A 13,103-nucleotide genomic window follows, 5' to 3' on the forward strand; every position below is an offset into this window, starting at 1 on the left:
ATCTATAAAGACATAAGGGTTTCCCAGCTGTGTCTATTGATAAGAAAACTTACCAGACAGAAAACTATCAACCTAAATTTCCTTTTACATCTTCTAGGCTCTTCCCTTTCTCTGGAGGTGATAGATTGGATCACCTTCCTAACAGCCCCAGATTGACTAGTTTGGAATGTGAGGAGGTGACCGGTCGCTTTCCAGCTTATGGCTGCCTCTGCTGCTTAGCCACCTAAGAACAGGGCCTCAGACTGTCACAGTCAGAGAAGGCCCTTACACCGGCAGACAGTGATTTTGATTCTTTCTTTTATATCTCTATAACTAGCTAAGTGATAAGAATACACCTAAATTCTTAGAATATAGGCCTTTACAGACTGGCCTGAATATCTATATCCTAACAGAGTCTTCTTGCTCCCTGTAGTTTCTACAGATATCTGACTTGCTATGAAGGAGGAGGCAGCATTTTTGCTGGCCCCTTCTCCCAGCTCATTCCTTACTGTCTGGGTGAAAAAGTGGGCCCTACCCCACCCTCTCTTCAAGGCTTCAGGTCCCAGGCTTCTAAAGACACAGTAACAGGATTTCTTCTAACTGCTACTCTTCACAGGACCCTTTACCTCTCTCCCCATATCTCCTCCTTTATATATCAGACCACCCAATATTCTTAAAGGCCATGACACATGATGGGGAGGACTGACCCATAGGCAGTCCTGCCCTTAAGGGGCAGACTACCCCATCACACTGCAATAACAGGGTTATTGCTTCACACTTCTTTTCAAGTAAAGTGTTTAGTTATGGTGAGGAGGCACCCTGCCTCAGCAGGAATGCTGAGTCCTAAAGTCATTGGGCCTGGCTCAGGCGTAATGCATCTTTGAGCTCTTAAGAGCATGGCCACTGTACCACTGTACTGTGTTCCATGAGTGCAGTGTGCACTCGTTCCTGCCTTGCACAGAGTTTGCTCTTCTAGCCTGTGTAGAGGAGTGACACAGGGCAATGGCCCACCTCCTTCCCACCCATTTGGGAAGGCTAGCACTACCAAGGGAACCTGCACTGGGGAAGTCATATGTTCTTGTTGTGAGTAGCTAGGGCAGGAAAAGTAGCCTTGCAAACCCACATAGGTCTGGGCATAATCAAGCCCACAGATCACAAGCTTTATTTTGATGGATTCTGTATTGTGAAATCTTTCCTACTACAAGTCACTTGCAAATACAATTACCATATTATTTTGCAAAAAGAAAAGGAGTACTTGTGGCACCTTAGAGACTAACGAAAATAATTCAGCAGGAAGGATTTTCACAACAGCGTAAATTATGAAAAAGCACTGCATTTTTAGCAAAGCTTGACCGATAGGCATGCAGTCATGATTACCGGGCTCAGAAATGGAAGACAAACAGAGCTACTATATCATAGTGCTTATGTTGCAACAGGAGTATGGTATATTGGATTAAAAACAGGAATGCAATAGGAATATGAGACAAGAAACTTATGGAGAAGAAAATAGCACCCACATTTTGTCCAAGAGCAAGGATATGATCATAACAATTGCATGTATACAGCATCTTTCATCTGGAGATCTCAAAGTGCTTTGTAAAATTAAGAGCTTCACAACAATCTTGTGAGGTAGGTAAGTAATATTATACCCAGATTACTATTAAATAAGTAGAGGCACCAAGCGCTTATGTTACTTTGAACAAAGTCACACACTTGAGTTACTGGCAGAATCAGAAGTAAGACAGGATGTATCAACTCTGTTCCATGCTCTGACCATTAGAAACCACCACCCTGACCATCTTATATCTTCTCTAAGTATTGTATTGCTTCTATAATGCTATGCTAGTTTTTCGCTCTTTAGGAGTAGTCTCTACTCACTGAAAAATGGCAGTATTTTCCTAGCTACAAACTATGTCTATTTATGTTTTAAGGATACTCTTAAAAAAAATCCCACCAGGTATTATAATGGTTTCAATCTCTTTTTTGCATTAGGTTGGGCAACTATTGGGAAGCTTTCTCGGATGTGCAATAAAGAACATCGGATAAATGACACACATCTTTTACCCTTAAGGAATATTGCTGAATGTGTACTCTATTTGAAGAAATATATTATTTTACTAAAGACTTTGACTGACTACCATGGCTGTGAGCACCTTTGGAGCATTTATTTGCAGCTTGATTACAAACAGCTAATGGCATTGTACATACGGAGCCATTCACTAACTGAAATGGAAACCCTAAGGCAAGTCCAAAGCTTTGGTAGCTTTGTTGCCTCTAACAGAGCATCCTGGCTGCTGTTCATCATTACTCTAGTTACTTACTGTTCATCTTTGCATATAAGAGCCCGTCCTCTCATCCCCAATTCTCCTTTCCTCTCCATCTGGAATGCCCCTACAGAGCTTTGCACTGAGAAGACTGGAGTGCAGCTGGATTTGAGAACCTTCCACTTGGTAGGAAGCACACTGAAGACATCCACTGAGCAGAGTATTACTATATTCTATGCAGACAGGCTCGGCAGTTATCCTTACATAGATGAGAACACAGGTGAGACATTTAATGGCGGGATCCCCCAACTGTGTTCCATGGAGCATCATTTAAAGAAAGCCAGTGATGACATTAATTTTTACATCCCTTCAGATGAACAGGTTGGCTTGGCTGTCATCGACTGGGAAAACTGGAGGCCACTATGGATACGGAACTGGGGATCGAAAGACATTTACAGACAGGAGTCTGTTGAGTTTGTTCAGCAAAAAGATTTAAGCATATCAGAAACCCAAGCCAGGACTTTAGCCAAAATGGAATTTGAAGCTGCAGCAAAATCATTTATGTTGCAGTCTTTAAAACTGGGAATATCAATGAAGCCGAATCAATTGTGGGGATATTACCTTTACCCTGACTGCTATAACTATGATTACAACCAAAATCCCCACAATTATACAGGAAGCTGTTTAGATATTGAAATAGCAAGAAATAATGAGCTTAATTGGTTGTGGGAGGAAAGCACAGCACTTTACCCATCTGTCTATCTGGAAACGGCCTTGAGATCTTCCAAAAATGCACCACTCTTTGTTCGTAATAGAGTTCAAGAAGCCATTAGAGTTTCTAATGTTTCCAATTCCACCTGTCCACTTCCCATTTTTGTATATACACGTCCAGTATTCACAGATTTCAATCAGGAATATCTCTCTCAGGTGAGTGAGGCTTGGCTCTTAAATATTTGTAATGTAAGGTATACTAAATATATAGGCACAAAGCATTTGCAAGATGATTAAAGTATCCTATAGGGGGTTTGGATGTTTACTTGACAAGTAAATGAAATTGTATTGAAATGGAAGTGTACAGACAGAGTCACAAAATTTAAGTTTATTCAGCAACTAAATTCAGCCAAGCCAAAAGGATTGAATTCTTCCAAACTTCCTCCCAGTACCTTATGAGTAGTATTGTATCCAACAAGTAGTGAAATGCTATGGAAGTGGAAAGAATATTGTAGCATGTTAATTGAGGGAAAATATGAATAAGCTGTTGTTCCAGCCTGACTAGTTAGGGACTATTAAAATTAACTGGGGACAATTTTTTTAAATGATGTAGAAAGAAAGCATGAAGATTACTTTTTAAAAGATAAGGGGTACTTGTGGCACCTTAGAGACTAACAAATTTATTAGAGCATAAGCTTTCGTGAGCTACAGCTCACTTCATCGGATGCATTCGATGAAGTGAGCTGTAGCTCACGAAAGCTTATGCTCTAATAAATTTGTTAGTCTCTAAGGTGCCACAAGTACTCCTTTTCTTTTTGCGAATACAGACTAACACGGCTGCTACTCCGAAACCTTTTTAAAAGATGTTTCTGTTGAGTTTTACCTCAGGAAAGATTAGGAATATGAAGTGTGATCTGCCATGGTTTTGTTAGAGCAGTGGGTCTCCACTTTTCCAGACTACTGTACCCCTTGCAGGAGTCTGATTTGTCTTGCTTACCCCGAAATTTCACCTCACTTAAAAACTGTTTGCTTATAAAAATCAGATAAAATGCAAAAGTGTCACAGTACACTAGTACTGAAAATGTGCTTACTTTCTCATTTTTACCATATACTTATAAAATAAATCAATTGGAACATAAATATTGTACTTTAATATGTATTTAATCATTTCAAAAAAAGAAAAGGAGTACTTGTGGCACCTTAGAGACTAACAAATTTATTAGAGCATAAGCTTTCGTGAGCTACAGCTCACTTCATCGGATGCATTTGGTGGAAAAAACAGAGGAGAGATTTATATACACACACACAGAGAACATGAAACAATGGGTTTATCATACACACTGTAAGGAGAGTGATCACTTAAAATAAGCCATCACCAACAGCAGGGGGGGGAAGGAGGAAAACCTTTCATGGTGACAAGCAGGTAGGCTAATTCCAGCAGTTAACAAGAATATCAGAGGAACAGTGGGGGGTGGGGTGGGAGGGAGAAATACCATGGGGAAATAGTTTTACTTTGTGTAATGACTCATCCATTCCCAGTCTCTATTCAAGCCTAAGTTAATTGTATCCAGTTTGCAAATTAATTCCAATTCAGCAGTCTCTCGTTGGAGTCTGTTTTTGAAGCTTTTTTGTTGAAGTATAGCCACTCTTAGGTCTGTGATCGAGTGACCAGAGAGATTGAAGTGTTCTCCAACTGGTTTTTGAATGTTATAATTCTTGACGTCTGATTTGTGTCCATTCATTCTTTTACGTAGAGACTGTCCAGTTTGGCCAATGTACATGGCAGAGGGGCATTGCTGGCACATGATGGCATATATCACATTGGTAGATGCGCAGGTGAACGAGCCTCTGATAGTGTGGCTGATGTGATTAGGCCCTATGATGGTGTCCCCTGAATAGATATGTGGACAGAGTTGGCAACGGGCTTTGTTGCAAGGATAGGTTCCTGGGTTAGTGGTTCTGTTGTGTGGTGTGTGGTTGCTGGTGAGTATTTGCTTCAGATTGGGGGCTGTCTGTAAGCAAGGACTGGTCTGTCTCCCAAGATCTGAGAGAGCGATGGCTCGTCCTTCAGGATAGGTTGTAGATCCTTGATGATGCGTTGGAGAGGTTTTAGTTGGGGGCTGAAGGTGATGGCTAGTGGCGTTCTGTTGTTTTCTTTGTTGGGCCTGTCCTGTAGTAGGTGACTTCTGGGTACTCTTCTGGCTCTGTCAATCTGTTTCTTCACTTCAGCAGGTGGGTATTGTAGTTGTAGGAATGCATGATAGAGATCTTGTAGGTGTTTGTCTCTGTCTGAGGGGTTGGAGCAAATGCGGTTATATCGTAGCGCTTGGCTGTAGACAATGGATCGAGTGGTATGATCTGGATGAAAGCTAGAGGCATGTAGGTAGGAATAGCGGTCAGTAGGTTTCCGATATAGGGTGGTGTTTATGTGACCATCGCTTATTAGCACCGTAGTGTCCAGGAAGTGGATCTCTTCTGTGGACTGGTCCAGGCTGAGGTTGATGGTGGGATGGAAATTGTTGAAATCATGGTGGAATTCCTCAAGAGCTTCTTTTCCATGGGTCCAGATGATAAAGATATCATCAATGTAGCGCAAGTAGAGTAGGGGCATTAGGGGACGAGAGCTGAGGAAGCGTTGTTCTAAGTCAGCCATAAAAATGTTGGCATACTGTGGGGCCATGCGGGTACCCATCACAGTGCCGCTGATTTGAAGGTATACATGGTCACCAAATGTGAAATAGTTATGGGTCAGGACAAAGTCACAAAGTTCTGCCACCAGGTTAGCCGTGAGAGTATCGGGGATACTGTTCCTGACGGCTTGTAGTCCATCTTTGTGTGGAATGTTGGTGTAGAGGGCTTCTACATCCATAGTGGCTAGGATGGTGTTTTTAGGAAGATCACCAATGGACTGTAGTTTCCTCAGGAAATCGGTGGTGTCTCGAAGATAGCTGGGAGTGCTGGTAACGAAGGGCCTGAGGAGGGAGTCTACATAGCCAGACAATCCTGCTGTCAGGGTGCCAATGCCTGAGATGATGGGGCGTCCAGGATTTCCAGGTTTATGGATCTTGGGTAGCAGATAGAATACCCCAGGTCGGGGCTCCAGGGGTGTGTCTGTGCGGATTTGTTCTTGTGCTTTTTCAGGGAGTTTCTTGAGCAAATGCTGTAGTTTCTTTTGACAGGTTTCAGAGTAGCAGCCGTGTTAGTCTGTATTCGCAAAAAGAAAAGGAGTACTTGTGGCACCTTAGAGACTAACAAATTTATTAGAGCATAAGCTTTCGTGAGCTACAGCTCACTTCATCCGATGAAGTGAGCTGTAGCTCACGAAAGCTTATGCTCTAATAAATTTGTTAGTCTCTAAGGTGCCACAAGTACTCCTTTTCTTAGTTTCTTTTGGTAACTCTCAGTGGGATCAGAGGGTAATGGCTTGTAGAAAGTGGTGTTGGAGAGCTGCCTAGTAGCCTCTTGTTCATACTCCGACCTATTCATGATGACGACAGCACCTCCTTTGTCAGCCTTTTTGCTCCTTTCCCCCCCTGCTGTTGGTGATGGCTTATTTTAAGTGATCACTCTCCTTACAGTGTGTATGATAAACCCATTGTTTCATGTTCTCTGTGTGTGTGTATATAAATCTCTCCTCTGTTTTTTCCACCAAATGCATCCGATGAAGTGAGCTGTAGCTCACGAAAGCTTATGCTCTAATAAATTTGTTAGTCTCTAAGGTGCCACAAGTACTCCTTTTCTTTTTGCGAATACAGACTAACACGGCTGCTACTCTGAAACCTGTTAATCATTTCAGTGTATAGTATATAGAGCAGTATAAACAAGTCGTATGAAATTTTAGTTTGTACTGACTTTGCTAGTGCTTTTTATGTCAGCCTGTTGTAAAACTAGGCAGATAGCTAGATGAGTTGATGTACCCCCTGAAAGGCCCCTGCATACTCTCAGAGGTACATGTACCTCTGTTTGAGAGCCACTGTGTTAGAGGACTGTAGAGATCTCAGGGGTGTCTATTGTGAGGTCTAACTCTGTAACTGAAGAGGCAAGTTTCTCAAATATTTAAGGTCAGGCTTGACAAAGCCCTGGCTGGGATGATTTAGTTGGGGATTGGTCCTGCTTTGAGCAGGGGGTTGGACTAGATGACCTCCTGAGGTCCCTTCCAACCCTGATATTCTATAATTCTATTATAAGAGAAGCTTCCTTTCTCTAAAATGTTAAATACCCATTGTTGATTAGGTGTTAATAAAACAATAAAGAAAACTAAAGTTGTTTTTTTTTTAAAACAGTAAACCCCTATCCCACCCTGTTGCTCGTTTTTTGTTCTCTGGGCTCTTGTGATGTCACCATTTCACTAGTTCTCCTGCTATCATGGAACCTGTTTGCCTAGAGCAGGATCATAAGTTCTGATGTGAAAAAGAAGCAGAATTAAAAAAAAAAAATCAAAACAAAACTTTTTATTTACACCATAAAGAGGCAAAAATGGCACAAGTCCACTGAGTGTTGCCTTTATAGGTCAATCTTAAACATGATGGACAAATTCTGCTCCTATTTATACAGGATAATTTTGTAAATCTGGAGAAACTCCACTGAAGTCAGTGGGGTTACCTGGGATTAGACCTGACTGAACAATATATAATCAAATATTTTAAATTCACCTATGTGTAAAGCCCAGGATCACCCTATGTCTTTGCCTTTCCTGATGGCAGAGGGTCCCAAAGCAGTTGACTCTTCCTCCTACTGCTTTTCTGCTTTGGCTCCCCCTGCTGGCCAAAGTTAGGCGAAGCATTGCCTTGAACCCAAGGTCTTTCATGTCCCAGCCTCAGGTAGCACTTTTGAATTGGGACCACCGTCAACTTTGATTAGCCAATCGAGGTGAGAAGGGGGTGGGACAAAATGGTGATCAGCTTGGAGAAGTGCCAGTGTGTCTCATGAACTTGTACAAGCTCAATTTGAGTCTTAGTTCTCTGATTATAAGACATACTCAAAAGGGTGTTAGGTGGCAACGTTGTTTTGCATCATCTGCTCAACTCTGTTCCAGAATCCACCAGCATAACTGAGAGCAGAATGTGGGTGTAATGTTTGTTTAATTATTTACCACTTTCAAGGTGGTTATTCTGGTTATGTAAAACTTATTGTGTGTACTGCATATTACTGAAGCATACTTACTTTATTATTCATCCTTGCATGTTTGCTTTCAGGATGACCTTGTAAATACCATTGGAGAATCTGCTGCATTAGGGGTGTCTGGAATTGTAATCTGGGGAGACCTGAATTTAACACTGAGTGTGGTATGTCAGATTAATTACATTCAATTTTTTAATAAGCAATATATTATTTTTCCTTAGAGATTAAAGGTTTTAGGTGTTAATTATTATTATTTATTTACTCTTCTCAGAATTTCTACTTTAAATAATGACTAAGTAGTTTTCAGAAGACCCAGTGTCTTCTTTGAGAAGAGAGCAAACACCTTTAAGACTTGTTGGAATCATCTGCCACTATACTTAAATAAAACATCATCTCTCCAGAAGTCTTTTTATATCAGTGTTAGTACTTAGCTTTTAATCTGATACATGCTGTTAGGGATGAGTGGCTTGACAAGCTATTATGCTAGCTGCAGGCAGGTTGGCACTTGTTTGGTCAGTTTAGGAGTTCTGAAATTTCTTCATAGCATTCCATCCTAAAGCACAGAAAAACATTCAGGCCTTGTCTGATGCAACTATTTTTATGATTGTCCTCACAGATTGTTGGTTTTTTTAATGGTACATTTAGGGAAAATATTTTAAACATTAAGAGGGGGAAGTCTGTTACATTTCATGATTAGCCTGTTCTCTATTTGTATGCAATGGATGATAATACCTTGACTGACTCTTATATGTATCTTATATGAAAAAATCCCCCCCCCACATTTACTTTAGGAAGATCAGCCACAGTTTGAGAAACACTGTTCTAAGGATGCTCCAATAAATCTTTTGAATTAGACCATTCGTATACAGTCAAGTCAGTCCATATAAAATATTGTTTGTGCAGTTATTGTACTTTCACCCCCACCCACAGTCTACTAAAAGGAAGGAATTGGAACTGTCCAGCACTGTTGGTGTCTCCTGAGCAGAAAGCATGCCCACATAAATATTTATAATTCTTTAAGGACTGAATTTTCAAGAGAGTCTGAACATGGACTTCATTTCTACATGCTTGGTTTTGAAATGAATATCATTTGCATCTGTAATTTGTGCACACAATTATTATGACAGAATTTACATTGTCAACAGCCTTTAAAATTAAATTTACAAGTGATTAGTATAAGCAAATGAGATTTTGCATAAACAGATTGTAACATTTATCTACACAGTTGTGCAAGTTTTTGCATGAGTAAAGCTGTGTGTTCATGGAACAACCTTCCAACGGGGATATGTCAAGTCATTACCCTCTTCATACAAATCTCTCCACTAGACCCACTTCTGCCACAGCTCCTCCAAGAAATGAATTAGCTAAGAATTGTTAGCTAAAATATCTTTAGCTGTCCTCTCTTTATATAAAACAAAATAATACTTGTACCATTCATCACTCTGACTACTTTAATGGTATATTATATCCTTTCCCTCCACATTTGGTATGTTTTTCCCCCAGGTGCTTTTGAAAGTGTTATCATGCGCCTTGTATGCCTCGGTCACTTTGGGTGCCACTGCAATCAATATAAGTGACATAGAGTAACTGACAGAATCAGTAACAGTAAAGTCCTGCAGCTCTTTAGAAGAGTGGAAAGATGGTGGATTGTGTTGTTCAAAGGCCTGTGCTCTAAATTGTCCAAGAACAACACAGCCTGTTACATAAAAGTTAAAAATAAATAGACAGATACAAACTGGATTGCTTGAATTAAAAGAATCCTGTACTAAAGAGTCTTCCAGACTCCTAGAAAGGTCACAGGTTGGCATAATGTAAGTGATAAAAATGGAGAGATTCTAGAAATGGGAGGAAATATCTATAGTTGAAATCACAAAAAGTATTTTAATTGGTTAATGTTACCTAGATGAGGTGACCATCATGGACAGTGTTTATCTGGGCTTCACCAAATGGGAGTGGGAAGGATGCATGGACTGGAAGGAGCAAGGTTGACTATCTTGGCTGCCACTCCCACTGTCTTCTGGTTGGGATCCACACTAACACCACTGGGCCTACATCATCCTAATCCCAAAAGGCATCCTGACCACACCAGACCAGACAAGAGAGAGAGGGAGCCAGATGACATTGCTACCTCTAACAGCTTTAGCTAAATCCTAAACAGGGCCTGGAACATGAGATTTGGGTTTCTGGTGTCAACCCCTCCCTTGTGTGTAATTTTCCTTCCCTGCCTTATTTCTTCTCTTTCCTAGCTCACTCCTCTTGCCTTCTGTCTAAAAATAAAGAGCGTGGATAAGCCAGCCAACACAACTCTTATCTTTCGTAATATAGCTGTGAGCTTGTGACCAGAGAGGCCGCTTAAAACAATGCCTTAAACAGTCTGACAGTGGTACAGGTTCGCCAGGTCTTGGAGTGGCTGATAATGCAATGTGTCTGTGCTTCTCCAGCAGAGAGGCTGCAAGTACAAATCAGCACCTAAAATAGAAAAAAAACAGCTTCCATCTTTACCGTTCTGTCCTCTTCTCTTTCATGTGTTTGTTTTGTTTTGTCTTAAAGAAAATGGGGCTCAATTTCAACAACAGCTCTAGACCATCTAAATGAACTTCTCTTTTCCCCAGAAGACTAGTTAACACCATCTAAAAGGCTGCCAGACAAAGCTGTCTCCTATAAAAGACTTTTTCCAGCTAAAGGGAAAGGGAATAATGGATACCATTAAAATGAAAGTCTTATTCAATACTTCACATTTCAAATGCTCAAATGCTTTAACTGTTTCCCCTTCTTTTTCTATATCTTTAATAAATGAGTTATAAAGTTTTTTTAGTGGAGTCTATTACAGAATAGTAAGCAATAACTTGATATGAAATCCCAGACCACACTTAACTCTTTAATGTTTTAATAGTAAATAAATGTTTCATCTTAGCCTTTGTTAGGTCCAAGACATACCCTTTTCAACATAACAGGTGGGAAAAGGAAAAAAAGCAGCGAGATCTCTTAGGCTTTTTCTACACTGGGTTATTATCCTGATTTCAGCCTTAGTAGGCAGCCATTGATGTAGCTGCATCAGTACAAACCCTAATGCAGACAGGGTAAACTAACTGCTCTCAGCTGTGATATGTTCTGCTACAGTTTACCCCAGGAGTAAGCTGCACTGGTGCAAATAGTAGCTTTGCCTGTCTACGCTAGGTGTTTGGTGTCTAATCAGGGCAAATTCCCAGTATAGATATAGCCTCAGAAACAAAACATACCAAAAACCAACCCCCGCCCCCAGCCTCTAATTATGAAACCATGCCAAGGAAACAGGAAACCTGTGCCAATTACACAAGAATTTCTCAGTCAATGAGGCATGTTTTGAAGATATTCCTCATAATGAAGAAGTTCCCAGAACTCTTTCCGTTCCAAAGGCAGAGCCCTTGGAGTGTTCAGTTCAAGCCTTAAAAACACCTATCTTCTGCAGCTGACAGATAGTCAGCTCAGCGGAAAAAATTAAGAGTTTCATAGGGACAATAATTAGAAAAAATGACCATTTGTGAAGACCTAGAATTCTTCAGGATCCCCTCAAAATAAAAGGAATTTTGATCTCTCTTATAACTTCATTAAGTACATCTGACTCAAAAGAACTACAAGCTAACCTCACATAGATAAAGTGAAAGCTTTAATTCCTTTGCTTTCTGATATTTGAATGCTTTTAATAAAATCTCCAGCATCTACCTAGCATAATTTTGTCATAATTATTGCACCGTTTAATAACTTAATAAGTGTGCTTGCTTCCAACCGCCAATGATAACTGACTGTCTGCATTTGCAATACTTCAAGAAAGACATTGATAATTAGCTATGACAATGTTTTTATTGAAGTGACAACCATTTTCATATTGAATTTGTATACTAAATGTTTTTAATATGATTTTCTTTTCACAGAACACTTGCAGGACTCTGGACAGCTACCTTAGGCACACTCTGAACCCTTACATCATCAATGTAACCATGGCAGCCAAAATCTGTAGTCAGGCATTATGCCAAGACTCTGGTGCATGTGCACGAAAGAATTGGAACTCCAGTGACTATCTTCATCTGAACCCAGAGAATTTTGTTATTCAGATGTCAAAGAATGGGAAATATGCCATAAAAGGGCAGCCATCATTTCAGGATCTGCAGCGATTTATAGAAAAATTTTATTGCCGCTGTTATGCAGGCTACAATTGTGAACTTAGAGTTGATATAAATGACATCCACTACATCAATGCCTGCATTTCAGAAGATATTTGTGTTCAAGTATCCTTAAATTCACTTTCTAATGTAGAAGCCTCTTCCAACATGAGTAAATTTTCATTTACCCCACAGAGAAACATAACATTACCTGCACATAATGCAACAAAAGGTTTTCAGCAGACTATTTGGAACAACACATTCAATGTATCTACTACAGGACACATCAATGCCCCAATTAACAGCAGTGGTGATTTAAAGATAACTGATACTCATAGCTTCAGTGGCTCATCTTCTGATGAGATGAAGATACTGGATGTGATTTGTTTAATTCTAATTTTGAGAAACCTAATCTAAATGGCCCAACTGAAGAAAGAAAGAAAGAAAGAAAAGGCTACGTTCAGCATTCTGGAGTTTTTATTCCCACAAAGGGACTATTCTTGAAAGGAGATAAGTAGCTGCAATTTCTGCGGATTTATCTGGATCAGTCCTATTTTCTGTGCCTCAAACTGTATATCAGCTTTTCAGTTTAGTTCTATAAACTACTATTTGTGCCAGAGAAATACTGGTCACATCTTTGTGTAACAGAATAATCCAAAAAACCGAACATTTTGTAACTAATTTTTATATTTGGAAAAAAAACTTTTGAATGGTTGAGGAGCTATTTGTAATAGAAGATTTTATGTGTCAAAATAAGCATATGAAATTCACTTCAAACTGAACTTAAGTGGATCTTGACTAATATATAGACTTGGTGCTGGTTCTCCTTATGGGGTGAATTTTCATTCACTGTGAACATAAATACTAGTTCCTACAAATACCTGGATTA

The 13,103-nt window shown here is 40.0% G+C and overlaps 1 protein-coding gene across 1 annotated transcript; it reads left to right on the forward strand.

The window, feature by feature from the left end:
* The first annotated feature begins 2,171 nt into the window (after nt 1–2,171).
* SPAM1 (sperm adhesion molecule 1) lies at nt 2,172–12,754 on the forward strand. The gene is made up of 3 exons (XM_038369877.2): nt 2,172–3,170; nt 8,150–8,239; nt 11,987–12,754. The coding sequence occupies exons 1-3, from the start codon at nt 2,172–2,174 to the stop codon at nt 12,629–12,631; spliced, it is 1,734 nt and encodes a 577-aa protein (XP_038225805.1). The 3' UTR covers nt 12,632–12,754.
* Nucleotides 12,755–13,103: the final 349 nt, after the last annotated feature.

The sequence above is a fragment of the Dermochelys coriacea genome, chromosome 1 (assembly GCF_009764565.3).
Source record: "Dermochelys coriacea isolate rDerCor1 chromosome 1, rDerCor1.pri.v4, whole genome shotgun sequence".
NCBI classification, from domain to species: domain Eukaryota; kingdom Metazoa; phylum Chordata; order Testudines; family Dermochelyidae; genus Dermochelys; species Dermochelys coriacea.